This window comes from Falco punctatus, assembly GCF_963210335.1.
Source record: "Falco punctatus genome assembly, chromosome: 13".
Classification (NCBI taxonomy): Eukaryota; Metazoa; Chordata; class Aves; order Falconiformes; family Falconidae; genus Falco; species Falco punctatus.
Genome location: NC_137593.1, coordinates 20,843,180 through 20,869,479, shown reverse-complemented (window position 1 = coordinate 20,869,479; position 26,300 = coordinate 20,843,180). Strand labels below are relative to the sequence as shown.

General features: G+C 44.1%; 1 protein-coding gene across 2 annotated transcripts in view; it reads right to left on the bottom strand.

The window, feature by feature from the left end:
- The window catches only part of EPHA4 (EPH receptor A4), a 131,337-nt gene extending 106,584 nt beyond the window's left edge, over positions 1-24,753 (bottom strand). For both annotated transcript variants that reach the window (XR_013931638.1, XM_080409020.1), the window contains exons 1-2: positions 3,394-24,753; positions 2,502-2,569 (exon numbers count right to left, since the gene is read on the bottom strand). Coding sequence is in view for 1 of the 2 variants with exons in the window: in XM_080409020.1 (XP_080265146.1) it covers positions 2,502-2,569; positions 3,394-3,484 (159 nt within the window). In the remaining variant the exon portion in view is untranslated. The remainder of the gene's footprint in view (positions 1-2,501; positions 2,570-3,393) is intronic.
- Between the last annotated feature and the right edge of the window lie 1,547 nt (positions 24,754-26,300).

The following is a 26,300-nucleotide window of genomic DNA, read 5'->3' as shown; positions in this document are numbered from 1 at the left end:
AGTGCATTTACACAATGGAGGATGCTGCTAGAGGATTCAATGAAGAGACCACTGAGGTCAACGGACAGACTGCAACTAAATTCAGCAAGTTTCGGATCAGGTTCTCAACACGCCCTTGTCTCCTGACAAACATGCAAATATGCAGAACCGAGTTTCTTATTTCATAAACACATGAACACAAGACAAACCTAAGCGCATCTTACTGCCAGAGCTGAAAATAACTACAGACAGCCCCAAATTTCCAGCCACCGTAAATGATTTGTAGCTCTAAGTATGTGGTCAAAGCTGTAACTTTTTGCTTTGAAGCTGACATTAACTTTCATAATTCAACTCTTCCCACAGCTTAATGATGCAGAGTAAAACATTCTAGACAAAACCTGCTTTTCAACTGTGAAATGCAAGAGTAAATCATTAATTACATTTATAACACAATTCATTAATTCCTCCAGGGCTACTATATACTTGATTACTGCCAGTCACTGCTGAATGACTATGTTTATCTCCAGCCCTTCTTATCCACACAACCCTCACACTTCAGGAGCTGCGTGGTATCGCTGCAGAAAAACACCTTTTTTAAACAGACAATAAGGTACACACAGAAGAAAAACTAGCACTGAAGGAAAGAATATTCCCAGGAAGATAAAGGAGTTCACTTCTGCTGCTTGCAATAAATCTGCAGCATATGAAGTTAAAATAAATGCTTTCCAAGCACTGTATCCCAGAGACAGACCATGTACTCTTAAATTTTTCACTACTGGCTTAAAAATAGAACACACGTGTGCAGGTTTAGTGAAACTAGTCACGTCCACAATAAGAACACACATTTCTTTCTCAAGCTTGCCTGGCGCTTTCAGAGAAAACGTGGGGGGAAAGGGAGAATCCAACAGCCATTAATAATATACAGCTGTCCTCTGATCATCAATTCTACTACTGACTTATTAAAACTTGTACTTTAGGTCCTGTTTTAATATACAGCTTAGATATCCCTTGGAGAGCCATGTGAAAGACCCTGTCTCATTAACTGACCTTTCCAAGGAACAGGCTTAACAAGGAAGCCCGACTCTCCCTGAGATAGAGCTGTACCTTTCCACACTGTCAAAAGATGAGGGCAATTGCCTGCAATCAGCAGTGAATGTGCACCACCGGCGCTGCCAGAGGCCTGCCAATCACCTCCCCACTCTTTGAAAAACCGAGAAAAAGAGAGAAAAAAAATGAGTTTCAGGGACAGCACAGCGTGCTTAGGCAGAGCACAAGCCAGGTCTGTAGTCAAGTTCACCCAGAACAACAATAGGGGAGCAAAACAATCCCCCATTCTCCCATGTTATGGTTATTCAGGGCTTATGCATAATGCATCACCAGCCAAGGCAACCTCAGATTCCTTCCACTCACTGCTGTTTCCTTAGCTCTGCTTCTTCTAATTACGAGTGGGAACGCACACAAAAAAGTAAATTTGTAGTTTTCCTGAAGAATCCAGTGCTTTTCTGTGCACAGGCCCTGATCTTTCAGTACTTTTATTTTTCACTTGGTTTGATTTAGTTACTTCTGCTTAAACATACTAAGCCGCTTTACTCATTCCATAGTAAAAGGATTTGAGGTGGGTTTTCTTATATTAATGTTTAGTGTGCATTGCTGGCATTTTTCTTAAATTGTTCACTTTAAGAAAGAAAAGGCCTTTCTAATTGCTTATTAAAAAAAAAATAAATCCCCCGAGATCCCATGAAGTACAGTCTCCACCAGATCCCCGCAACTCCGAAGTCCAGCGTTCTCAGCAGTTTCCCACAGAGGCCCTGGGCACCCTGCAGGATGGGGCACAGCTGGGGGAACACAAGGGGCCCATTCGCTAATCTAAAGCTAAATTAGCTGAGATACCTTGCCTGCAGCTCACCAAGCAAAGGGGCTCTAAGCCCCGGCAATGGGTGTGCGAATCTCTTAATGTCATCATCACATCACCATCGCAAAAGAAAAAAAAAAAAACCCTCCAAGGAATCACCATTAAGCACCAGGTCCTTCAGTTTATCTGTTCAGAGACCAAAACACATGATGTTTACAACCCTGAAATAGGACAACTGTCCCGCCACGCCAAGAGGTCTGTCTTGTATATTGATTCCCTACTCCTTCGTCCAGGAATAGAACAGCAATTGCCCTGAACATCTCCCAGCCGAGACAGCCCACAGATATAATAATTACCGTCAAGAATGCCAGTACAGTCGCCAGATCACATTTCTTGTTGGTATTTGTTTTAAATAGGCATCTAAGCCCATGCCTCAACCAATCTCCCAATTCTGAAACCTCTTTTCTGCCCTTTTGGTTTCCACTTCTTCCATGACAGAACTATCCAAAGGGAGTATAGAGTTTCTCCAACAAAGAGTAATTCACTCGGTAAGCCAGGGAGGAAACCCGACCTCCTCACCACAATCAACAATAATCGAGCCATTAGGACTCTCTGAAAGTTACTAATCACCCCCTTTACCCTTTTGATCAGATAGCGCTTTAAAACTTACCCCTCCTTCCAGGGGACTTGCTATCCACCCCAGCTCGCCCTGAACCGATCTGGAATCCAGCAAGGTAACTGCAGAAAGGTACAAATAACACAGGTTAGATCCCAGCCGCCGAAAGGCGGTCGGTGTTAGAGCAAACCCTTCACCTGAGCGCTTCCAGATGCTGGAGCACGATCGCACCCACCTCCGACGGGAAACGTTCTTTCCGACTGCGCCGAGGCCCCAGGACCGCGCAGCGCTGCCCGGGTCAGACCCGCGGAGCCGCCCGGCCCGGCCCCGGCGGGCAGCGGCAGCGGGCACGGTGCGGACCCGCAGCGCCACGCTCCCCGGGCACGGTGCGGGCGCGGCGGCACGCCAGCGATGAGCGGGGAATTGTTACTTGCCGGGAGCTCGTCCCGCAGCGCGGCCGGGCACCGGCGGACCCGGCGGGGAGTCTTCGACGGTGACGGCGCCCCCCGCCCAGCCCAGCCAAGCTTCCCCCGCGGAGCCGCCGCCGAACTGTCCCGCGGGACGGGCTGCGGCACGGCCCCGGGGAACGGCGCGGAGCCGCCGAGAGCTGCCGGGAAAACCGGTTTAATGAGCCACCCTGCCGGCGCGGGGCCGCCCCGGCGCCACTCGCGGGAGCGCTGCACCCCCGCGGCCCAGCCCGGCACAGGGGACCGGCGGCGGCGCGGGGGGACGCGCGGGGGGACACCTGTGCCGCCGCCGCGGGCAGGCCCCCGGAGCGCCGCTCGGGCCGGTCACCGGCCGCACGGCTACCGGCCGGTGCAGCGCGGCGCGGGCGGCGGGGAGCGGTGCGTCGCCCACCGCCCGGCCGGAGGGACGCCGAACTTTCCCCGCGGCGCCCCGCCGGGGGAGCGCGGAGCCCGGCCGCGGGACGCGCGCGGCGCCTCACCTTCGTTGGCGGGATAGACCCGGGAGCCGGTGACGGCCCCGCACACGCCGACGAGGAGCGGGAGGAGGGCGCAGAACGGGACCCCGGCCATGCCGCCGCCACTCCGGCCGCTCTATCCCAGCGGAATAACTGCCTACATGGGGCGCGCGGCGGGCGATAGACATTGCCAAGGGGGCGGGGCGCAGCCTGCCCGTCAGGCCTCACCACCAATCGCTGCGCGCCCCGCGCCGGCCGCCCCGCCTCGCCCCGCCCCGCCCCCCCGCTCGCCGGCGCGGAGCTGGCTGCGGGGCCGAGGGGCGCGCTGCCCCGAGCCGGCGGAGCGCAGGGGTCCCGCCGGCAGGGGGGCGCTCCGCGGGGGTCTGTAGCATTAACAGTGTCCGAGCACAGAAAAATGACAAAAGAAGGGAAAAAAAAAAATAAAACAGTTCGGGGCAGCGATCGCCCTCTGCCCCGGTGCGGCGGACCGCCGCGGACGGCCACAGGCACGCCGCGCGCGCGCCCCCTCCGCGCGCCCAGCCCGGGGCGGCCCCGGGCTCCGCGAGCTCCCGCCGCCCCGCCCCGCCCGTCGCGGCGCCACCGTTGAGCAACAGCGCCACCTGGCGGGGGCGGTGCGCCCCTGGGCGGCCAGTGCCCCGGTGCCGGGGGGGCGGGAGGGCACGGGGCTCGGCGGGCACCGCCGGGAAGCGTTTTTCCCACCGAGGCCGGGGGAGAAGCGGGCAGCGGGGGCGGACCCGCAGCAGCTCCCGGCGGAGCTTCCCCGGCCACGCGAATCGCTGAAGCTTTTGTGCACAAGGGCAGCGACCGTGGGGGCGGCTCAGAACAGGCCGGGGCCAGGAGCGCTCCCCGCCGAGCGCCCGGGGCTGCGGGGCCGCGCACGCTCCGCACACGCCCCATTCCACAGCTGCGCACGGGACCCGCACGCAAATCCCCCCGTGACTCCCAGCCGCTCCGCGGCCGGTGCCACCTGCGTCGGCCGGTGCCGGTGAGGCAGCGCGGAGGGTGTGCCCTCAGCCAGGGGCGGGCAGCTGCACCCCGGCTTTGCTCCGGACGCTTCGACCGTGCGACTTTTTCGAAAATACTCCCGAAACGCGCATTCACAACAAATATGGAGTTTTTAAAAGTCGGCGGAGCCCTAGGTGCACCACGCAGCCGGAGCGGCAACCGCTGCCGAGGCCCGGGGCCAGCGGCCGCCCCCCAGAGCAGCCCCGCGCGGTTCGGGGGCTACCGGAGCGGGCCGGGCTGCAGCCGCCGCTGGCTCCCGGGGCTCCGCCCGAGCCGCTGCCGCTACTGGTACGGCTGCCGGGGACGGCCGGCGCCGCTTCTGCTTCGGGAAGCTCCGCAAACGGCAGCGGGTGCGGAGTCGGCACCACCCTCGGTCTTCACCTGAGGCACTGTGCGGGGGCGCTGCCTCAGTTTCCCCCAGGTTAGCGCGGCAGTAACAGCCCCCTTCACCGAGGGGGGCAGCCCCCTGCGCCTGGCCGCGCTGTCCCCTCGGCTGGGGACAAAACCCTGCTGGAATCAGCCGGGAGCGGTGCGTGGGCAGCCCCGGGACCCCCCGGCACCGCCCTGGGCCCCTGGCATCGCCCCCCAGTCCCCGGCATCGCCCCGGACCCCCGGCCCCGCCCCGGCCCCGCAGGCGGAGCGGGCTCCCGCCGCCCCGCGCAGGACACGGACCCGTCCCGTCCCGTCCCGTCCCATCCCAGCGCCCCGGCCTCGGGAGCGGCCCCCTGACTCTATAAAGACGTTTCTTCTGCCGGCGGTGAAACGAATTATTGCCGCCGTTAAGTTTAGTTTACGCACGGAACCCCTGCAGAAGCGCGATGTGTTAAAAATAATTTCGAATACATCGTCAGGTTTGAGTAACAATTTTGTGCAACAGCAAACACGCCTGTTGTGAACCAGCCGTTTTCTCTTTAAACCACTCTGCGTTTTCCCAAATTCAAATATCCGTAAAATACAAGACTTTTAAACACTCTTACTCCTACCTTTTACTTCAAAATATAGAGTATCTTTCACCTCTTTTTAATTTTAAGGCAAGAGCTAGGTAGGAACACAATTTTTTGTTTTTAAAACTTTTTTAAAGGGCTTATTAACGCAGTATTTACAATGAGGTTTCTATAGTCTGAGGCTTGGATTGTTTTCTTTTGCCTTATACATTTATTTTGGAGTACCCACTGGCAGAACTGTAAAGACAACCCTGCAAAGATAGCTAGTGTATTTTTCTCTTTCTGTAGAAAATAAATCTTTAAAGCAGCTGCTCAGATAATGGGAGTTAGAAAACAGTGCGGCACAGTCACTGCAACTGTTAAAAGTTACACTTCCTGACTTTAATTATCTACAAGAATTCTTGGCCTAATGAGGAGGAAGAAAAGGATTAGTTCTTTTTTTATTATTTACACAAAAATATAGGCAGTCCTCAATTAAAGCAATCTGAGTGTTCTTGTTTTCACATCTTTGATGTGTCTGACAGATCTACTACAAGTCAGGATAAACTTAATGGGAATGGTGGAGCATCAAAACATCTTCTTTTTTTAATTGAAGTTATTCTTGTTGCAATGCCAGAAAAGTCAGTTGTCATTAAAAAATGTTAAATACTTTGAAACCTTAAAAGTATTTCTATCATATTAATGCAACTTTAATTTGATAAAAAATTGCCCATAAAATAAACACAGACAAAGTAAAAACGGCCTGCAAATGTCATAAACTAAAATGTTCACAATTCTACCAAATCCACTTTATTTTGGCTCCAAGAAAAGGGTGGGTTTTTTTAAGAAACCTTGCCAAAATAATCACAATTTCCTTACTTTGTGTCATTTCAACGAATCGTAAAAGCCCAGCTTGGTTTTAACAGATGTCATTGATACTTGGACTAAACTCTGTTCTCAGCTTCAGCAAGTAACACCACCTTACAACAAAGTACCTGACATCAAAATTTATTCCTTAAAATTTTGTTACAGCCATTAGATCTGTTACATTTTTCTTAACTGCCTATTAACTGGGCAGCCTGCACTGCTGCCAACCTGCCGGCTCACATTATTGTAACTCACTATCAGGAGTGATTCGGCTTTGATGGGATCTAATCATGTTTGCACCATAATCAAGTTTACACCATTTAAACGGTCAATTTAATGCAGCTCGAAAAAGCTCAGCCAGCCTCTCTGATATTCGTCTCAGATCTTATATTTGTCTCAGCTCCTTAGTGAAACTACATTCATTTGCAGCACACACTGTAATAATTATGACAATGTGTTAAATGTTTGATCCTGGCTGCTTCATAGAGGTCAACCCCAGCTGAATTACTTAGAAATCTGTTCATAGGACTTGAATGGTACAAACAGGCACACAAACACACAAACATGGAGTTTTTGAGAAACCATAAGTCATCTTGAAATGTAAGGGCTGGAAGTTTGCTGTATTTCCTGCTCATTCACAGTTTGTTTTCTTTTAGAACACCAAGGGGATATATTAGTATACAAGTAGCTGGGCACTGACACACGTGGTTTGTCTTGGATATATTTCTGTAGTTAATATCATTTCTAATAGAGCGTTCCGAATGGATATCAAGTGTCTCTTTCACACACATACGCTTACATTACATACATACAGTCGCTTTACATTTTTCCCAATCATAAACACAACATTCGGAAGTTAAACACATTACAGCCCCTGAAAGGGCTGTGGTTTTGGATGAACGTTCTGTTCTGGTTTCACTTTATCTTTTCATTCTACATTTTTCTATGTCCACCTACTCATGCTCGTCCATCTCCCCAGAAGCTTTCTGCTGTCAGTCAAGTGACAGCCTCAGTAGGAAGCTCGATGTGTTCACGGGCCTCCTGAGGCCCAGCACTACATCTAGTTGGGGGGGCAGGGGGGGAGAGGAAAAAGAAGAAAGGGGGGGGGAAGAAGCACAAGCTCTTCCTTTAGTATGCAATTCCACAGCCTGCAGTAAAAAAAAAATCACCCCTCTGAAAAGCCTTTTCCTACAGAAATGCAAACCCACTTACTCCACTCCCACACAACTTCCACACTACTCGGCTATTTGCAAAAGAGTGTAAAATTCCACCAGGAAGTGAACACACACCCACAGAGTCTCATTCTTCAAGGGAACAATGCCCCAAGGGCGCACCTTTATCAGGTTTGGCACCAGAGGGTGACTGCCGGCTCCTTCCCGGTGGAAGTGCTCGGATGTGCCTAGCCTTTCCCTCCCCGGATTTACTGATTCTTAAGGGACCTGTGAGTATTAAACATTTGCCGATAAATTACTTGACAAAAGTTACCGGTAACTGTTTGAGAATAGCAGCTTTTTGTTAGATACTGAGTAAGAACTCATTCCTCAGGTCACGTTTACTTTAGATGAAGTTGCAGTCTGTAATACGAAAAGCCATAGGGGGAGAACATCTACGTGAAGGTAATATGCATTTCTATAAACATCAAGCTGGCAGAATGATTTTGTTTCAACTGGGATTAGCAGGAGTTTTGCTGCTGACCTCAATAAGGATCAGGTTTATAGCTTATTTGCAAATCCACTCTGCAAAAAAGTGAGCTTTAGGCACTGCAGATTATTTACACTTCCTTTTCTTAATCACAATCATCATTGCAAGAGTTTCCTATTTATTAAAGCCTTGATGCTGATTACAGGACCTGTGATAGTGACTTTATTCAGACTAGACACACATGGCAGCTTAACGGTAGACAGACAGATGCACAGATTTTTTGCCTTTTCTAACCAACAACATTAAGCAAAACTAGAAAATCGTGAGTTAAATGTAACAGGATTTTAATGACAATTGAAGTAATATAATTTATTACATTGCTACTGATGACACAATTCAAATCTCATAGTTATTCTAAAATTTGTAATATGCCATTATTAAGCTCCCGAGAGGAAATCCTATTACAAAAACTATTTACGAAGCTAGGAGTGTTTACGGTGCAGTTTATGCTTCCTAAAATAAACAGACATCAAAGGGCACTGGTGAAAGGTAAAATCTGAAAAGCCGTACAGACGGAGCAAAGAAAAGAGAAATAAATGCCCCAGGATGTCAGACCAGGCATTACCGCTTTTCACCTAATAAGCAGAACAAATGTCATAAATGCGAGTGCCCACCCCTGCAAGGTAGGTGTCAGCTTAGCGCGCTGCAGCTCTCGCCCTCGTTAAGACCAGGGGCAAGCAGCAACCCGCAGGTTTTGTCATGTGAAAGTGTGACCAATAAACCAGTGCAAATAACTGGATGAGGCTGCAGGTTGTTTGCAGCGCTAGCACAGATGCTCGGCAACCCAGAGAGGAATGTGCCTGCCTACCTTTCACGGAAAGGTTATTTAAAGCTGCGGAGGTTAACAGACACCTTAATTATTACAAACTGCTTTCGAGTATTGCTGGCTTTGTACTGCCATTCCTTAGCAGCTGTGCTGCTTACTCATTCAGCATCATTTGGGAGTAGCGTCAGCTACCAGAAAATAAAAGTTACTGGGATGAAGATGTAGGACTGGCCTGCGCTGGCCTTGTGTGCTGGCAAGCGGCGTTGGTGGGAGGAGAGGTGCTGGCAGCGGCCAGGGCCACCAGCCAGAGGGAAGGCTGCACAGGCAGGCTCCTCATCACGCTCCTTGGAGCACCTGCAAGAGACAGCCAGCTCGATGCGTGATGGAACCAATGCCAGCGAAATAGCCTCTGCCAAAAAATTGTAGGGAATCCGTTTGTAGCAATTTCAGAGAGCCTTAGTCGAATTTGAAGGCTAACATCTAAGCACAGAGCATTGCAAACTGCATCGACTTCTTTAAAAGCACACGGCCATATTTTTGCAGTGAGAAAAAATGTTCAGTCAGATTTAGTTTTTCTCTTTCAAGAATAGGGTCACAGTTTAAAATTTCTGAACTAGATTCTGTCCTGTGCTAAGGTAAAGTTGAATTTTGGTAGCAGCTTAGTTACTAAGCTTTAATAGGTAGGCAGAATTGGACCCTGTATGTGGAACAGAATAAATCTAAATTTAATATCAATGAAAAAATAATGTCTCCCAGATTTGTTTTCATAGTGGATTTTTAGGTTTTCTGCCATAATTTACTGCAGGCATTACTTTAAAAAAAAAAAAAAAAGATACAGGATTACTTTCTTTGCACCACTAAATGTTCTGTATAAATACAGATAATTTTTGTGCAAAGTCTCTGAATTGTCTTTTTGGTAAAATAATTGAAAGAACAGATTGTCAGAGCTCTAATACATTTTTATCCTGTGTGTTGAGAGACAGCGATCTTTTCAGAGATTATTTATGCAATGATGGTACCAATCAAACTGCACCAGAGACAGCTTCCCTACAGAGCACTGAAGATTTCTGGCACTTCTAATAGCATGTAAATCCTAATTAACTCAGATTAAACCATCTTATCTGAGATAGTCCACCCATTATTATGAACAAAATGATTGCAACCATATAGAAGAAAACTATTTGTGTTTAAAGTAAGAAACCAAACCAACCTATCCTTCTTTTCAAATGTGTGCTATTTTTTTAATAGTAGGGCAGAGAAAAACTCTTTAGAATTAAATATAAAATCCTTCCTTTTTGTTCTTAGAAGTGGAAAGCATTTGTGCATCTTTTTCTATGCACACAGGCATGACTGATACATTCGCAGGACAGCAGAAACGTTAAGATTGGGAATTTACATCTGGGAGAAGGACTCTGCTCCGAGTTTTGCACAGACTTCTTTAAACACCTACTGCAGCAAAACTTTTGAAGTTGGAGATAAGTGATTACCTCAAATGCCCACCTTAAAACAGTGATGCTAAATAAATATCAGGTCAGAGAGAACTGTAGGTGTCCCGTGGCTGTTGCTCCAATATTGCAAAGAATATGGAGATGCACAGTTTTGTTTGGTAACATCTATAAGGCAGTGTGGGACTTGTGGTCTATAGGTTGGCCAGCCTTAAAGTAATAATGACGAGCTTACCTCAGAATCTGAAGCGCTGGCTGTGCTTCTCTGCCCTGATTTCAGAGAGGCTACAGATACCAAAGAATGGTGGTTTGTTATCTAAGAAATTATTTGTTCTATTTTAGGGGAACCACTAATGGGAAAAGTGAGTATATGCATATGCGTATGCATGTGTTCTAGCTCAGTATTTGCACACTGATTCTATAGCAGAATATTGCAAATTCTTATTAACTGCATACAAACAAAATAGTAGGCAAAGAAATTAAACCTGCAAGAAAGACAATGGAAAAAACCCACTTCTTGCTTTTCTCTTATCAAAGCAGCAGCCATTATTTTCCTCAGTACTGTCACTGATCTTGGAAGAGTTCGGGGAATAAGGTAGTTTGTTGTGCTGGGTAACACTGCCACTGTATTTTCTTGTTCTCTTTTTATTTATACCCATCTGCTGGGTCTTGTCATATACTGAGATATTCTTGTATAGCTTCTAGCACAACCAGATCTCAAATCCACTCTCAGGGATCTGAGCGTCACTGCAGCATTAGAACAAAAAATGTGCACAGGTCTGTACCTGCATTACGCAGGCACGAACCTCATTTTAAGAATTTTTTTCATTTATGACATACAAATTAGTTCCTCTTCTTTCACACACTGATGGCACCAACAAACAATTTCCCTTCATTTGCAACCACTCTTTGTCAAGTCCCATTCCCCTCTGACTTTTCCTTCAGCACTAACCACCTTATCCCTTTAATGCAAGTCTGCCCCAAACCCTGAATGTATTTTCTTGTACACAGGTCTGTAACAACAGTAAAGAGCTCTGAATTTTCTGAATTCTACCTTAAGGCAAGGTTTCCACTAGAAATGACTCATTGGTATTGCTTTACTGAGACAGTCAATTGTAAGACTTTCTTAACACGTATGCAGCTGATATTTCCAGCAATATGCTTTTCCCCAACATTTCCTCTTGCAGTATCCTGAGGTAAACAGCAAAAATATTATGTTTGGGGAGAAATGTGCAACCACTTCAGCTTTTACAGGCACAAGAATGCCACCCTTCCCCTCAGCTGTCTCCCCTGCCCATTCTTCCTTACTAATCCTTATTCACATTACCACATTGGTCATAGTGTCTAACGCAGACTAAAATTAGTAGTGCAAAACTTGCTTACCCTACTTGAACAATGGGCTCAATTCTAAGGAAGATCGTGACTATCTATTTGCTTTGACCCGTTGCGATCCCTTGTCCCCCATTTCAAGGGCTTGCACAGCACCAGGAAAACAAAAACCAGCCATTTGCAGTGTGTTGGAAACAAAAGGAAAGGATTGCTGGTCATTTTTTGTGTCCACTCCCTTCCGCACAAAAGGAACAAGCATAGTAAAATTAATGTTTTTCTCTTCCCTTGGTTACTATCTGAAACTTTCATCAAAATATATCTTTGGGAGGGATCAAAGTAAGAGACAATGTAGATTTGTTTGAGTTTCCCCCACCATTCCAAAATATTCAAAAATGCCAGCAAGATACTCAAATAAAGAGCTGTAAAAGTAAAACAGATTCCCAGTGGTGACATCTGTTAGCATAAGGATTATTCAAACATCTCTAGAGTTTTCCAAAGAAATGCCAGGATGGCTTCCTACCAAAAGGCAGCTCAGTCTAATATCCTCCTTGGCTAAATCTACATACGAACCGTGTTTCTATATTTTGTTGGCACTAAGAAACCCACATGCTTGTCTTGACATGAAAATAAAAAGAGATTTAAAGGGAATCTGAAAATGTATATACTGGGAAACCAGTTTAAACTGACCTTGGGCTTAGGGAAACATCTTTCTGTGAAGCTGAACACAATTGTCGATGTAAGGTTCGATAAAGAATACATTTCTGCTGAAAGCAACTTTACCCTTTGGTACAAGACAGTTTCAATTTAAGAGGATACCAGTGTGATCAGGTGGTCTATAAAGGAATCATTTCTGTCTCTTTTGGATAAAATTACTTGTTTTGCCTGTGAACACGAACACACATGCAAATATGTACGAAACCTGAATAAACACACTGTCAGGCACATGGGTGGAAAAAAACCTGAGAAGGACGCACTACAAGTCATGCTGTAAACAGAAACAGAGGCCATAAAGCGACTCCAAAGTTGTTCCCAGCCACGTCATGCTCCATTTTCCTCATCCTCTGAGGTGGCCTATGCAGACCACCTACAAACAGCCTTGTGGAGAGTGTTACATACAAGACATGGGTATTATTCCATTTGTATTAGTTTAAGAAGCCAGCTAATGCCAGTGGAATTGCACCAGTAACGATGTGAGGTTTAACACCAGCAGCTCCACACCCCATGTGGAAATACCACGATGGTTTCATTACACTGGGAATTTCCTAGAGCCCATAAACTGATGAATTAACTTTACCTGAGGATTGCAACAATATTTATAGCATCAAGAATGAATCCATTAGAACTCAATGTTTCTGAAGCCTGAGCATAGTTACTAAGAAACTTAATTTGAGAGACATTTGCCAATACATCAATGAAATTAAATATAAGAAGACAGCATTTACCCTGATTCCGATGCATGTTTGTGATTTCTCCTAGATATAAATAAAGTTTCCTCCTTTAATTAAAATTTACTTTAAAGTGTTCTTTAAGAAAACATCGCTGAAATGTGATGTCTCCTTAAGAGTCTATCACTCACATGAAGCTTTCAGAAATAATCATTGCAACTTAAAAGGCACTATAGGATATTTAGACTAGAGTTATCTCACAACATGTTAGCTGGCTGCTTTGTTATTTGAGCTCTAAATGTTAAACACGTGGAAGCAACATAAAAGGATCTTCCCTGAAAAGCGCATTTTCCAAATTCTCTCTATCTGTTATTTAGAACCCCATAAAGATCTGTGTGTGTCTACCCATCTGCAGCCACATTTATTTTTACATGTTTTTGAGTGCATATCTCTCAGTGTCATAAGGTCTTCATAAATAAATCAACCTACTTAGATCTGCATGCTTTGAATAACAAGTCAGCCACCAAACCAGCAGATGGATACATTTTTAATTAGGTAAGCAGTCAATGCCTTTTGGTTTGAAAACTCGCTTGTTTCTCTTAAAAAGACAGAAAGTAACCAAATTAAATCCAAAATTGCAGTGGGGCAGCATAGTGGTTTTAATCCGCATGTAGCTGCAAATCAGCTTAGAGCCCAGCCTGTGTGACAGCTTGAACAAATGCAATATTTTATATCAAGCAAACCTCAAAGTGAAATATTTAAGGATCTTGCAAGAATACATTGTAAACAATATGTATTTTTCAATAACACATGCGGTTACTTATGCAATCTTCTCACTTGAGCAAGACTCTCTGATCTTAATTCATTTACTATGTTGCCTTTGCAATCTCTCAAGCAAAATATTTTTAAGCAGCAACTTTTAATTTACATAATCAGACATACTTTCCTGAATAACATGGAAGAATCTCAGAATTAACAACATCTTGTACTGCTTAAATAATCCATGAAAAGAAACTTCAGCAGTTCCAGTTAACTTCTTCCCACAAAAAGGTTTTCAGTTTTGGACTTGAAACAAAATTTAGCGTAGTGGATACACATCTTATCCATACCGAGCTTTCCACATTTCTCCAAACATCGCTGGCTCCGGAAAGTCCAGGCAAATACTCCAGAACACACCAGCTTTGGGGTGAGGGCTGGGCCACGCTGGAGAGCCCCAAAGGAGACCTCCGTATGCTGAGGAGTTCCAGGACACCTTGCTGCCCACCGGGAAAGGGTCAGCCTGGAGCTCTCGCTCCCGCTGCCCCCACCTTGCCTCTCCCTTCCCTGCTATGTTTTCCGTATTGGCTCCCATTTAACCAAAACAAGACCTTTTCTGTCCATTTAATTCTTTTTCCCATGAGTTTGGAACTTTTCCTGTGGTTTCCCAAGTGTTCTTCTCTCGCTTTTCTGAACTAGTGAAATGAATCAGATGAAATGACTAACACCCTGGAGAACGCAGCAGCCCTGGCCATCGCACCTCTTCCCCAGCTGGTGGAACGGGGTAAGAGGAGACACAACGGCAACCCTGACTGCTCTGACAAGGCTGGCATTCCCAGTTCTCCATTCAAGAAAAAGGAATGACCAAGAGGTAGCCTTATCTAATACACAATTAAGATTGTCTCAGTGTGACCAAGTAGTCCAGAAGATTGCCCTTTGAATGAAAAGGCTGCTTCTGGTAGTAAGTGATGGCTTCTCCACGGGCAAATGGCTGCCTTCTGCTTGGCTAAAACCATCAGTCCACCAAATTCCATGTGTACGTTCAGCCCCGTTTGCAGCTTTTCCATGCACAACACCCAAAACTCTCAAAAGAATTTGAGTGCCCAATACAAGGGTCTTCTGTCACTACTGAGGTGACAATTTTTTTTTTCTGATCTTTATTTAGTTTTATGCTTACAAAAAAAAAAATAAAATGAAAATTCACAGAGTAGAGAAAAACTCCAGACATAAAATCTGATACTTAAACAAAATGGTTTAAAAATAAATGGACCAGGTTTAATCTTTGATGTCACTTCCTTGGATTTCATGATACAACACCTGAGGTGAATTTTTTCCATTTTATTTCAGCAGGCTCTGTTTCTTGCGTATGCTTATGGTAAAATAGTAACCAAGTCTGCCACATGTTAAATAATAAAATTTAGTTCTATCATTTCTTTCTATCCCTTTAAAGTTCTTTTCAGTTGACTAAATGGAAAATACTATATCTCTGTAGCTGACTGGAAAAGAAATAAAGGTCTGACTCTCATCCCACTTTTATGGGGTTTGTGCTGATGTAATTGTACTGATTTCAAGGAAATTGCTTCAGATTTGTGCCACTAGTTAGATCAGAATATAGATGTCAGTGCACCCTGAAAATACACAGCTCTGCTAAAATGTTCAGGATTACTCTCAGAGTTTTACATCCTGAAGTCTAATTGCACTGTGTGAAATAACATTTATTAAAGATCAGATATGAAGCATAAAGATGGCAATTATTTGAAACTTTAGGATATAATATTTGCCCACTGGTCTACATGGGCCATTATGTTTAAAAACTGTAGTAGTAGAGGAAATAAAATTTCTCTTATATCTGGTATGGCTTTATATTCTTATTTGAAATTAAAATACTGTAAGATGGAGAATATTCTCAGAGCACACTGAAGCCAATCTGCATTGTTTAGAATTCTTTTTAGCTGATAGTTACTGTCCTGTGCTACAATTTTCCTTGTGCCTCATTTGAGATATGCGTTGTAGCTCAGAACCGAGAGGGAAGGAAAATGCTGTAATTTTGCAGTTGCTCCTGATGAGCACTCATCCACATTTTTGTTTAAAAAGCAGAAAATTACAGTGGTCTACACAGTGCCCCTTGAACCTCGGTTCCCACATACACCACTGGTGCTGAAGGACTCGAGCGCAGGTCTCGGAGCTCTGTAGGCTGCAAGGCAGGGGAAGGAGAGAGGGGCACCATGCCCATTGGCAGCAGGGGGGATGCGAGGACTGGAAAAAATGCCGTGAAAATGTCCTTGCTATAGGTTCAGCTCTAGGCTGTCAAGTTACAGCTCAGTATAACAAGACGAAGGATAATGTAGCTGGAGTCATTCGCATTCAGGTATTTTTGTAGTGGGATTTGGAGCCTTGTGCTCAGGCTGCCGTATGGACCATCCATGTGCCATCGCTCTAACGCAGAGGCACGGACCCTGTTAGACAATGGCCACAGTCATTGCTTCGCTGCTTTGCACACTTTCTTGGTAGGAGCTGTGCAGCCAGTAGTTCATGTGTCATTCTAGAAGCAACCGCAGAAAGATGGAGCCTTTCTATCCAAATGGAGGGATTTATGATTTATATTGATCTGATGATCAATATTGGAATAAGTTAAAGGAGGATAATGCTTGCTCCATTTAACAGGACTTCCAGATCAGTGTTTTGAACCACGAGAAGAACCGGAGTAAATTTCAAAACAATGTTTTTTGTGCTTATCCTCCAGCCCTACTCTGAACTGCTCTACTAGATCCTCTTTTAAGTAAAAGTGTATAAGAGCCTGAGGAACACAATACTATTGCTTAATTTTGTCTGCCTTTCATTAAAATTTATATGAGTTTATGCCATGCCTTTTACTGTTTTCCAGCTGATAAATGTTTTTTTAATATTGTGCACAGATCATTTTGCTTATAATCAAGGAAGGGAAATTAAGTTTAACATCTGAGAGCTTTAGGCAAAAATGTCAGGCGTGGACCAGATGACCACATGAGAGTTGCAGACTCTCTTTGTGCCCCAGCTTGGTTGGTATTGTTTTGATGCTGTTGCGCTGGAGCAATAGCACTAACGTAATTATGAGATCAAGCAACATCTGGCGGACTTGGCACCCAGCTCACAATCAATTGTTAGTTCGGGTCAAAGGATGAATGCGCCTTAAACGCACGTTAGGGTGCGCAATCATAAAGCTTGCATTAGCAAGGAAGGAGGAATAGCAGCATTCTTGAGTTTCATCGCCCAACAAAATTGATGGCCCACAAAAGAGCAGTGGCACAACACACAAAAGTGATGATGCCAGAGAGACTGATGCGCTACAGGCGGTATTTGACATCTTCTGGCTGTGGGCTGTTGTGTGTTGTGATTTATGTCACCGTAATGATTGATTACTTTCAGATCATTCCCATTCTACCATATCTCTGAGAATTTCCCCTCTTCTTCAAACGTCTTTTTGTTCCACAAGCCCTAGGCTGCAGATGGCATCAACCCACGCATCTCCATTGTTTGAAGCCTACAAAACTCCACCATTCTTTGGGGGAATGCTCATAGTTGAGTAGCTAGTGTCCAATTAAGTCCTGAAACTGTGGCTGCGGGCACTTTAACCTTTATATCCCTTTGCTCTTTTAGGAATTTCATTGCATTCAACAGTTGCAAGTCAACGATGCCTAAAAAAGTCATCAAGAAAGAAAACCAGAAGGAGATACATTTTTCAGGCTATGGGAAAGTGCTTCAAGTGATGGCTACAGCTGTCTCTGTCACACCTCCATAAATGTTCTTCTGATCACGTTTCACAAAATGAATTATCACGTCTGGCATGCACCATTACAGCAGACTCCATGTAAAGGCAACGGGCTAAATCTTCTGCATGCTGGGAAGTCAAAAAAGTCTCTGATGCATAAGATGCTTATGCAATTCATTAGCTTTCTCTGATATCTCAACCATTCTGTGTGACACATAAAATATCAATGACTCTATATTCATGTGATGGGAAAAACAAGAATTCAGGGCTTGTATCAAGAAAAGACTGAATTTTTAATATCTTTTCTATTTTGGCAGATCTAACATGGCACAGTATCAGGGGAAGTAGTATAGTGGTTAGTTAATATCTTCAAATCACAACAAGCACTATGACAGACTTTATGAGTTTCTATTTTCTTCTTCATTAGGAAGCAATAACACCAAGAAGAACTTAATTGCTGCTACTTTAGTCACTGACAAGATATCCAAAAGGACTACAAGTGGATGCATGCTGCCACACCTACCCCTTTGACTCTCTTTTTCCACAAAAGGCATTTTCTCTCACTGCGTACATGCAGTACTGCTGCCCAGTGCTCCCTGGAGCTCTGTGCACTCCCTCTTTCCCTTCTGGAACCCTTGGGAGGTGCAGAGGGATGTACCACAACCCCCCAAATCCTTCCAGTTGCATGTTCCTCAAGCAATGTCAAACGCTATTGCCCAGATAAAATATTAAGAAATATCAGAAAAAGCATTGTTTATTGTCCCTCAAAGCCCATACTGCTTTGTAACAGTGTCTGTAACATGTTTCATTTATCAGCGGTATCTGTTCTGAGTCAAACAGCTCAAAAAGAGGGATCAGCTCCTGTGTATATCTAGTAAGGATGTAAGATGTGGAGCAAGCTGAGGCCCATCAGTGCTGTGCAGCGGCCACACAAAGAGGTTTCAAAGTTGCCATGTTCCTGTCTGATGAGAGTCCAGTAACCACCACTTTCACTGTACTGGCACCATGGCAAAGTCCACCTACTGTCAAAAGCTACTGAAAGCTTCCAACTGGACCCAAGGAGGTCTGGTAACACCAGAAAAAATACCCAAAGGACTCACATTGTGGGGGGAAAAAATATTGACTGGAGGAAGAGGACAAGAGCAATAGGTCAGCTTGTGATGGCTGAAGTTACAATTGATTGCCCTGTTTCTTAAAAACTAAATTATCTTAAACTATGCTATTTAATATTTACTTGGACAGAGTTAATCTCTAAGTTTCAGTGCTGCTCATCTCTTGCTTTGTTTAATTTTTGTACAGGTAACTAGGGATGCAAGATATCTGTCAATGGCTGCAAGCTGGATGTATCCTCAGAGTGAAGATCAGAAGCACTGATCTGGATTTTCCTTTTTTTTTTTTTTTCCTTTTTTTTTTTTTTTTTTAATAAGTATCTGAGGAGTTCCTGTGAAAGTATTTAATGTAAGTGGGTCACAAAGAATGAAAGCTGTCCTTGGACAGCCTTTGAACAGGCACAAATATTTTTTCCTCCTTATTTCTTTTTTCAGCAGAATAGAAAACATAAGCCCCTTTCTGTAAGCAGTATTTCATTTTTAACAGGCTCTACAACTCCTCAGAAACCATAAACAGTGCTGAATGTAATTCAAATAGTCTTCAATACACACTCTCTGGGCCTGATTCCCACTTAAACTGAGGGTTGCATTATTTTTACACCCACTGTGAAACTGCTTTCACTGTTGGAATCACAAGGAAAGCTTTAGTCTTAGGGAGAATGCAGACCAAAATATTTCAAGAAGGGAGGAACACATTTGACATTGCCAATTGAAATGGCAGGTCCCATGCTGCAGAGACAGCACTGCCAGCCACGAAATGAGAGGTTTGACCCCAACTGGTATCGAAGCCCTATATTGACCTTACTGTACCAAAACCCAGCTCTCATTGGTTTACTTTACTTAAATGTTATGGTTGTGTAGAACGTCTTAGGTGCAAGTGAAGGCAGAGAAAGTTTTTCCAAAGCAAGCAGATGAGCCCCCGCACCCAGCCATCGTGAGCAGCTGCAGCCCTGGCCACCCTTCTGCAGGGGAGGAACAAGACCGTGGTGTCCCACAACATGCTGTAGTAACCTAGCTGTTGGTCACAGTAATCTTAAATTTTAGATAAATTCAATATAACCTGGGTTAAATGTGTCAAGAAAAAAAGGAGATATATTTAGAGAATGCATCTATGGCTTTCTTTTTGCCATACTGCCTTTTAGCTGCCTTCTGATGCCCTTGCAGCCGGTCACAGTTGCCATGAGCTACTGCAGCTCTCAGGTAATAATAAATTATTTGAGCTGACTGCACACTTGCACAGCTGGATGAGATGCTGGGGAGAAGAATCTCTTTCCAGCTGCGATTGGCCCAGAAAATAAGACTGGCAGCTTGCTCTTACCAGCAAAAAAACCCAAATAACCATTTGGTTATAGGGCAAGGCAATGTTTGCCCAAAATCTAGTTTACTTCATTGCTAAGAAATGAATTGTGTTTTCAGAGACAGCTCTGCACCTTTCACCAAGGCTTATGGCTAAGCATCAAAATTTCAAAGACTACGTAAAAGGTAGAGACTTGCATCGCATGCAATGCGTGCCCTCTCTGCTGCACAGCTACATGCTCTTCTCAGTACTGTTTTAATGAAAATCATGAGTATGGCTCTTATTCAGCCGAGCACTTAAGCCTAAGTATTCACTATAAAAGCACCTCTCGACTTCCTCAGGACCATTCGTGTTCCCGCCTTTGGCACTGAAGCACTTAGTTGAACCAAAGCCCATAGCATTATCTAATGAAAATAACTAAACGTATTAGACACACACAAAATTTGTGATCACCATGCCTGTGGAGCCCATTTTGTAGAATGGATCCCATTTATAGAATAAAATGGGACAGAGTTTTCTATTGTTATAGCATCTGAATCAAAATGAAGAGACTGAGAAGTTACACATAGAGTCACAGACTGGCTGAGGTTGGCAGGGACCCCTGGTGACCCCTTACCCACCCCCCCTACTCAAGCAGAACCACCTGCAGCAGGCTGCCTGCATCCACGGGCATACTCGTTAGTTTGAAAGCATCCGTGAATACTAGCAACACCTTCAAGCTAAACAAAAAGAAAAAAGGCAAAGCGAAGGCTCACAGGAGAACAGAAACAGCAGTGGACCTCACAGAATAAACTCTCCCCAGTCCCTAAACTGACAACATCTTAAGATGATACATCATAAATTACCTTCGCCTAAAGACTTGACAGAGATTTTCCTGTGAAGCAATATCTCCTTCAAAAGACAAAATCTTCTCTCAATTTAATCTGTATACCTCTACTTCAGAAAGATCATGGGAACATGACAGAAGATAGAACTGGGTCTACTTTTCTGAAGATAATAGGAAAAGCTGTGCAACATTTTTTTCTAAGTAAACTAATTTTTTGCCTGCTGAAAAATATACACTTTTAGTTCTATTATTATACCATTCCTGCAGTACCTGCAAAATGCTTGTATGCAGCAGAATCAGTCCACTTCTTTATCATGGAAGGGAGAAATGTGCTTATGCAGAAATGACCCTTTGAAGATATTGTCTGGCACAGTACTGCACCATGAGTGTTGATAGGGATTTTGTGATGGAGACAGTCTATTGTCATGGAAAGCAGGATTGCCACCACAGGTTGTACAATTCACAGATCAATATGAGATCTGACACAGAGAGCACTTGTACTTTCAGTGTTTGATTCAAAGTCACAGTCAGCAGAACCTATGAGCAGGGATGGGCTCTTCCCAAAAATGAAGCAGTCAGAAGAATGAAGGGAGTGAAAATACTAATTTCTAGACTGCACGTGCTTCCCAGGTTGCCTACAGCAGGTGTTTCTATACAAAGATAGAGTAAACTACTGTTAAAAAAAAATAATTCATCATCTACATGATAAACACAGTTCCAGTAATGCTTCTGTGAAAATAAGCCTTAACAGTAGGCTCAGCCTACATGCTTTCCTTTTTGTGCCCTCTTCCGAGTGGAAATAAGCTTGACAAGTGGACCTGTGTCTGAATTTCTAGTTCATGCTGACAGAAAGAGAGAGAGGTTGCAATAAAAATCACTCCTAAAACTTCCTGGGTTTCCATACCTCCACCACATTTGAGATATTTGCAGAGAAGGCACATCCCATCTGAGAGCACAGAAGGAATGACCAGTGTTCAAAGTGTGTTCTCGGGGAAAGAAGAATAAATCTGGAGTAACTCCACCAAGAATCAAACAGTGTTCTGATATATATGACTGGCATATAGCTCATAAAATCTTTCCCTGGGAAGAATCAGCATTTTGCAATTTCAGCTCAGTCCCTGTAACTTTCCTTAAATACTCTTCTAGACAACTTATTTATTTATTCCATTTATAAAGGATGCTCTGTTAGGACCTGCGGACACCTGTACGTAACAGCCATAAAAATCACAAATACATTTGCAATCCCTGACTGAACAGAGTTAGTGAAAAGAAATTCTCCATGTTCTGTACAATTCCTCAATGCGTTAAGCTATTTTAACAGAAGTAATTGTTTTTCTTCCAACTGCACCTGTAACAAAATCACTACATTTACTCTTGAAGATGTCTGCCTGAATACTACACATCTCCCAGGGTTAAAGAGCTGGGTTTTGGGGAGTTTTCCCCCAGATCAGAATCTTTTTAACATAATAGGTTCAGAGATTTTCTTTGAGCTACTTCGATGGCTGCAGCCCTGCATGGGGTCAGGCAGCAATGAGCAACCCTGCCATAATGGTAGGCTTTCTGCTATTCCCCTTCCAATGCAGAATAAATGTCCTTTCCTCACTCTGTGGAGTGCTCGATTTGCCACAGAACGGTTTCTTTCTGCAGAATTCTCCAGGCACACAAACCATTCTGTTCTGGTGAGCTCTGCACGTCTTATTCATGGTAATTATGCTCACATCTTTGATCTCAGATGAGATCTCTTGTGCATATTTTGTTCTATTTATGTCTTTGATCTTGTTACTTGTTTTTCCCCCTTTCTTTCCAGTCGCCTGTCTTTTCATTTGAAAGACATTCATCCTACATCACTTTAAAGACAAAAGGTGAAACACTGACGCATGTATCCTGAGTAACCTTGCAGAATATACAGTAGTACTGAGTAATTTTTTGAGCAGAGCACATCTGGGTTTTGTCTCCCAGTTTAAACAAGCAGTAGCACATCATGCCGCTGACACCGAGAATGCACCTAGGCAGCTGAAAGCGGTATGTGCTACCGAGAAGAGTATATTAAATAAAAAAAAATAAATAAAAAAAAAGAGCCCAGTTATTGTGATGACCGCAGTGACAGCAGATTACCCTGGTGGAGAGGAGATGCTCAGGACCCACTAGTGTGCATGACAAAAATCTGCTCTCCATGGCAACAGGCAAGTGGCAGGGGGAGAGCGCACACAGCATCCTGCAGCCCTCCCCGCTGCCCTGGCCAGGCTCCGCAGCTCTGCTGATGGTGTAAAGCTTCAGCCTCCACAGCACCTTTACAGTAGACTTGCCCCACAACAGGTATTTACAAATAAATCAAAGGAATCAATAAATATTTGTGACTTCTTGGGTGCTTGTATTGCTAATACTAAAAGCCTCACAGTTGCCCCGTCAGCCTCCTGCGCAGTGCTGGCTCTGGTGCTTAGCAAGGAGCTCCTCAGTGGGCCTGTAACATGTGCCAGCACTAGCACTTGAAGTCAACAGGATTTGGATTTATGGTTGAGAGTGAAAATGCAATACTGTTTTGCTAAAGCTTTGTGAGGTATCAAAGCAGAATAGAGGAGTAAAATTTCCAGGGCTCAGAATGACTATAGTAAGATGACCTAAATTTACTAGAGCATTTCTAGTAAGGATTTCAGGGATTAAGCTGAAAGCCTAGATGGATCTCCAATTACAACAGAAAAAGCATGAATGGGTAAGAGGTACGTAAAACAACCTTCTCAAACCCCAAATTCAGTCAAAACTCACAATCACGTCTTTACTGGGAAACAATTGGCATTTGTCACTGCACTCTGCTGCGCTTGCTTGGCTAAAACTGCGGAGGACTGACAGCAGATCAACGTGACACAACCATGACGAGTATCCTCTGCTCTCCTTTACCACCTCACAGAGAAAATCTCATATCAATAATAAACACATAGTTGTCACAGGAGGCTACAAGGCTGGTTAAGGATGAATGAAAGTTTCCTTCTGAGCATTTATATAGATTAATCAACACTTTTGCACTAGAATTTCTCAGTCTATGGGAAACGTGTGGATGAGGGGCAGAAGAGTTCATCAAGAAAGTTGTTTCTAAATGCCAAAGTTTATTTACCAAATCTCAGTGCGATTCTCAAGCAGCCACATACGTTCATACCACGTTCTAGCACTGAAAAGCTCATAAATCCCTGTTTGGCTTCCTCTGAAGCACATTGAAGTTATGGTAAAGCTACTATGTTACAGTAACATAAAGCTACTAGTGCCATAGTCTCTGCTTGCAATGTACATGTAATTAATTTCTCTGAGATCTCAATTACCTCTCTACTCATCCTGTCGAGAAAGTGGAGTTATTATCTCAGCAGGGAATATAGTGTCACATTGCTTACTTTGCACAGGTTTCTCTCCGTGTGACTAATCCTTCACCCATGGATATAGAGATGCAGGTTTTAGTTGCTAAAAGGCCTGTGAAAACAGCAGGCAGAAACTGTAACTCCCAGGTCATCCCTAATCCAACAAAAAGCATGAGCAAAATCTGTTCTTCAGTTTTGTTAATTATGCATAAACAGGAATTAAAGGATGGTGGACAAAAATTTCATAAGGGTAGAGCTAAGAAGATGCATTGTTATTAGAATACTACAGTTTTGGAAAAGAGAAGACAGAAGCTTTGAGTAATTTCAGTCTCTTTGATTGTCTTAATTCCAGCAACACAGAGCAAATGCTTGTTTACTTTGTGCTGGAATTTATCCTTACCTCCTCAGAAGCAATGCTCATATTTTCTCCTGCCTTCCAAAAGCATATAAAAAATATCACTTTCTTATTGTATACAAGCATTCTCCAAGCTACTTTCACTTTTTTTAAAAGCAGAACCAGTGGATACTTTGCAGCTAACACCTTTCTGTTGGCAGGATCCCTCCCCCTGCAGTTGATGTGCCTTCTCAACCTGAGCTGCAAATTGTGCAGCAATTATATCATTCGCTGTCTTTGATGATGTGCAGACATCCCAGGTCTTTTGCAACCCAACACAACACTCTGTGGGAAAATCCTTTCTGTTTAAATTTAAGATAAATGGAAAGAAACTTCCATGTGTGTAACTCTCATTTAAAACGTAATGTTATGGCATGGGAGCCTGTAAATCCTTGTTTGATTTGAAATCAAAAAACAAACAAAGATGTTGTAAATCCTCCCATACGTGTTCTTCCATGATCCCAGTAATATGGGATGATCCCAGTAATATGGGTTACACTACGGCATTTCAGAAACTATTTCGTATTTTCAGTCATTGCTTGGTCAGACAGGTTTCCCTAAATCCATTTTTCTTGCCCTATTTTAATCACTAAATCATTCAAAATTAGGACAAACAGGATCTCAGGAGGTCTAAATTGAGACCCCTGTCCCAGAGCAGAACTCCATTCCAGACAGGCATTTGCTAAGCTTTTCTCGAGAAGATCAGCATCACCCCAGCCAAGTGCTGTTTCAGTACCGCTGCCATTCCCTCTCCCCCCAGCACCGACACCTGCCCACCGCGTGTGGGTTCCTATTCCCCGCCTGGCCTCTGCCCAACACCTCCTCTCCTGAGCAGCTGGGGAAGAACACCCCCCAGCTCCGTACAAGCTTTTCTTGTGTGTCCGCATCCCCCCCTCATTTACTGGGGCTGAGATAGTTCCAGATAACCCCAGCAGCAGCAGCTCCAGGCAGGGTGCCCAGTCCCTGGGGTGCAGCAGTGCAGGGTGCCTGGGGCAGGGGGCTGCCAGCGCCAGGGACCCCTTTCAGCCTGGGGTGCTGTAAACCCCTATTTTTTTATATTTATTATATATATAAATATATAATTATATTATTAAAATAGGGGAAATCCCTATTTTAATCTGCCTTTGGCAGCTTCACTAATTACAGTTAGAGAGAGGGCTTAGACAATACAATCAGGCTGTAAAACTCCCAGCTAAAACATTTCCTGCAGTCAGTAACATTCGACGTGAAAAATGAGGCGGTTTGCGTCTAGCACTGGACATAACACAGCACTTCATCCGTGCCTGGGTCGCGCCGAGAGACAAGCAATGCCAACGGGAATTCCCAGCGCTGGGGGAGCGGTGGGCGGCTTCAGGAGGGTGCGAGGGTCAGAGCATGGCAGCAGAGACAGGAGCAGCTGGAGGCATGGAGAACTGCCAGGAACTTTCTTGACCTCATAACTTTTCTGGCGTTTGGGGAAATGACATAAAACACAATTTTCATTTTTATTTTTACTTCTATTTTTGTACGTGAAGAACAAAATGGTCTTCCAGTTGAATGTTTTTAAAATTTTAGGTATTGTTTTCCTGTGCTCAGGGAATATATAGATACTCTCATACATTGAAATGTATCTTTGTATGCATCATATAGATTAATCTATACTCAATACTCATCTATATATTCTATATTCATCTATAAAATTTAGGTTAATACACTGCTCTAACTTGCAAGTATTTCAACACAATTTTAGACCTTTTCCATAATGGAGTATTACCAAGAACCTGAATTCATTCAAACAAAAAGAAAATTTAAGCAAAATAGCTTTTTACTCCCCAGGAAGAGTTGTGGTCATTTTAGACAAGATTAAAAAGTTCAGTCTTCTCAATACCAAATTTTGTGATTTTTTTCTTTTTTGGCAGAAATTCTCAGTCAAAACATTTTGGCTGCAACGAAAGGGGTTAACAACTGTTAATGCCTTTCAACTGCAAAGATTTACATCACGATCATTTCTTTACTATGTGAATTTCATGCCTTAG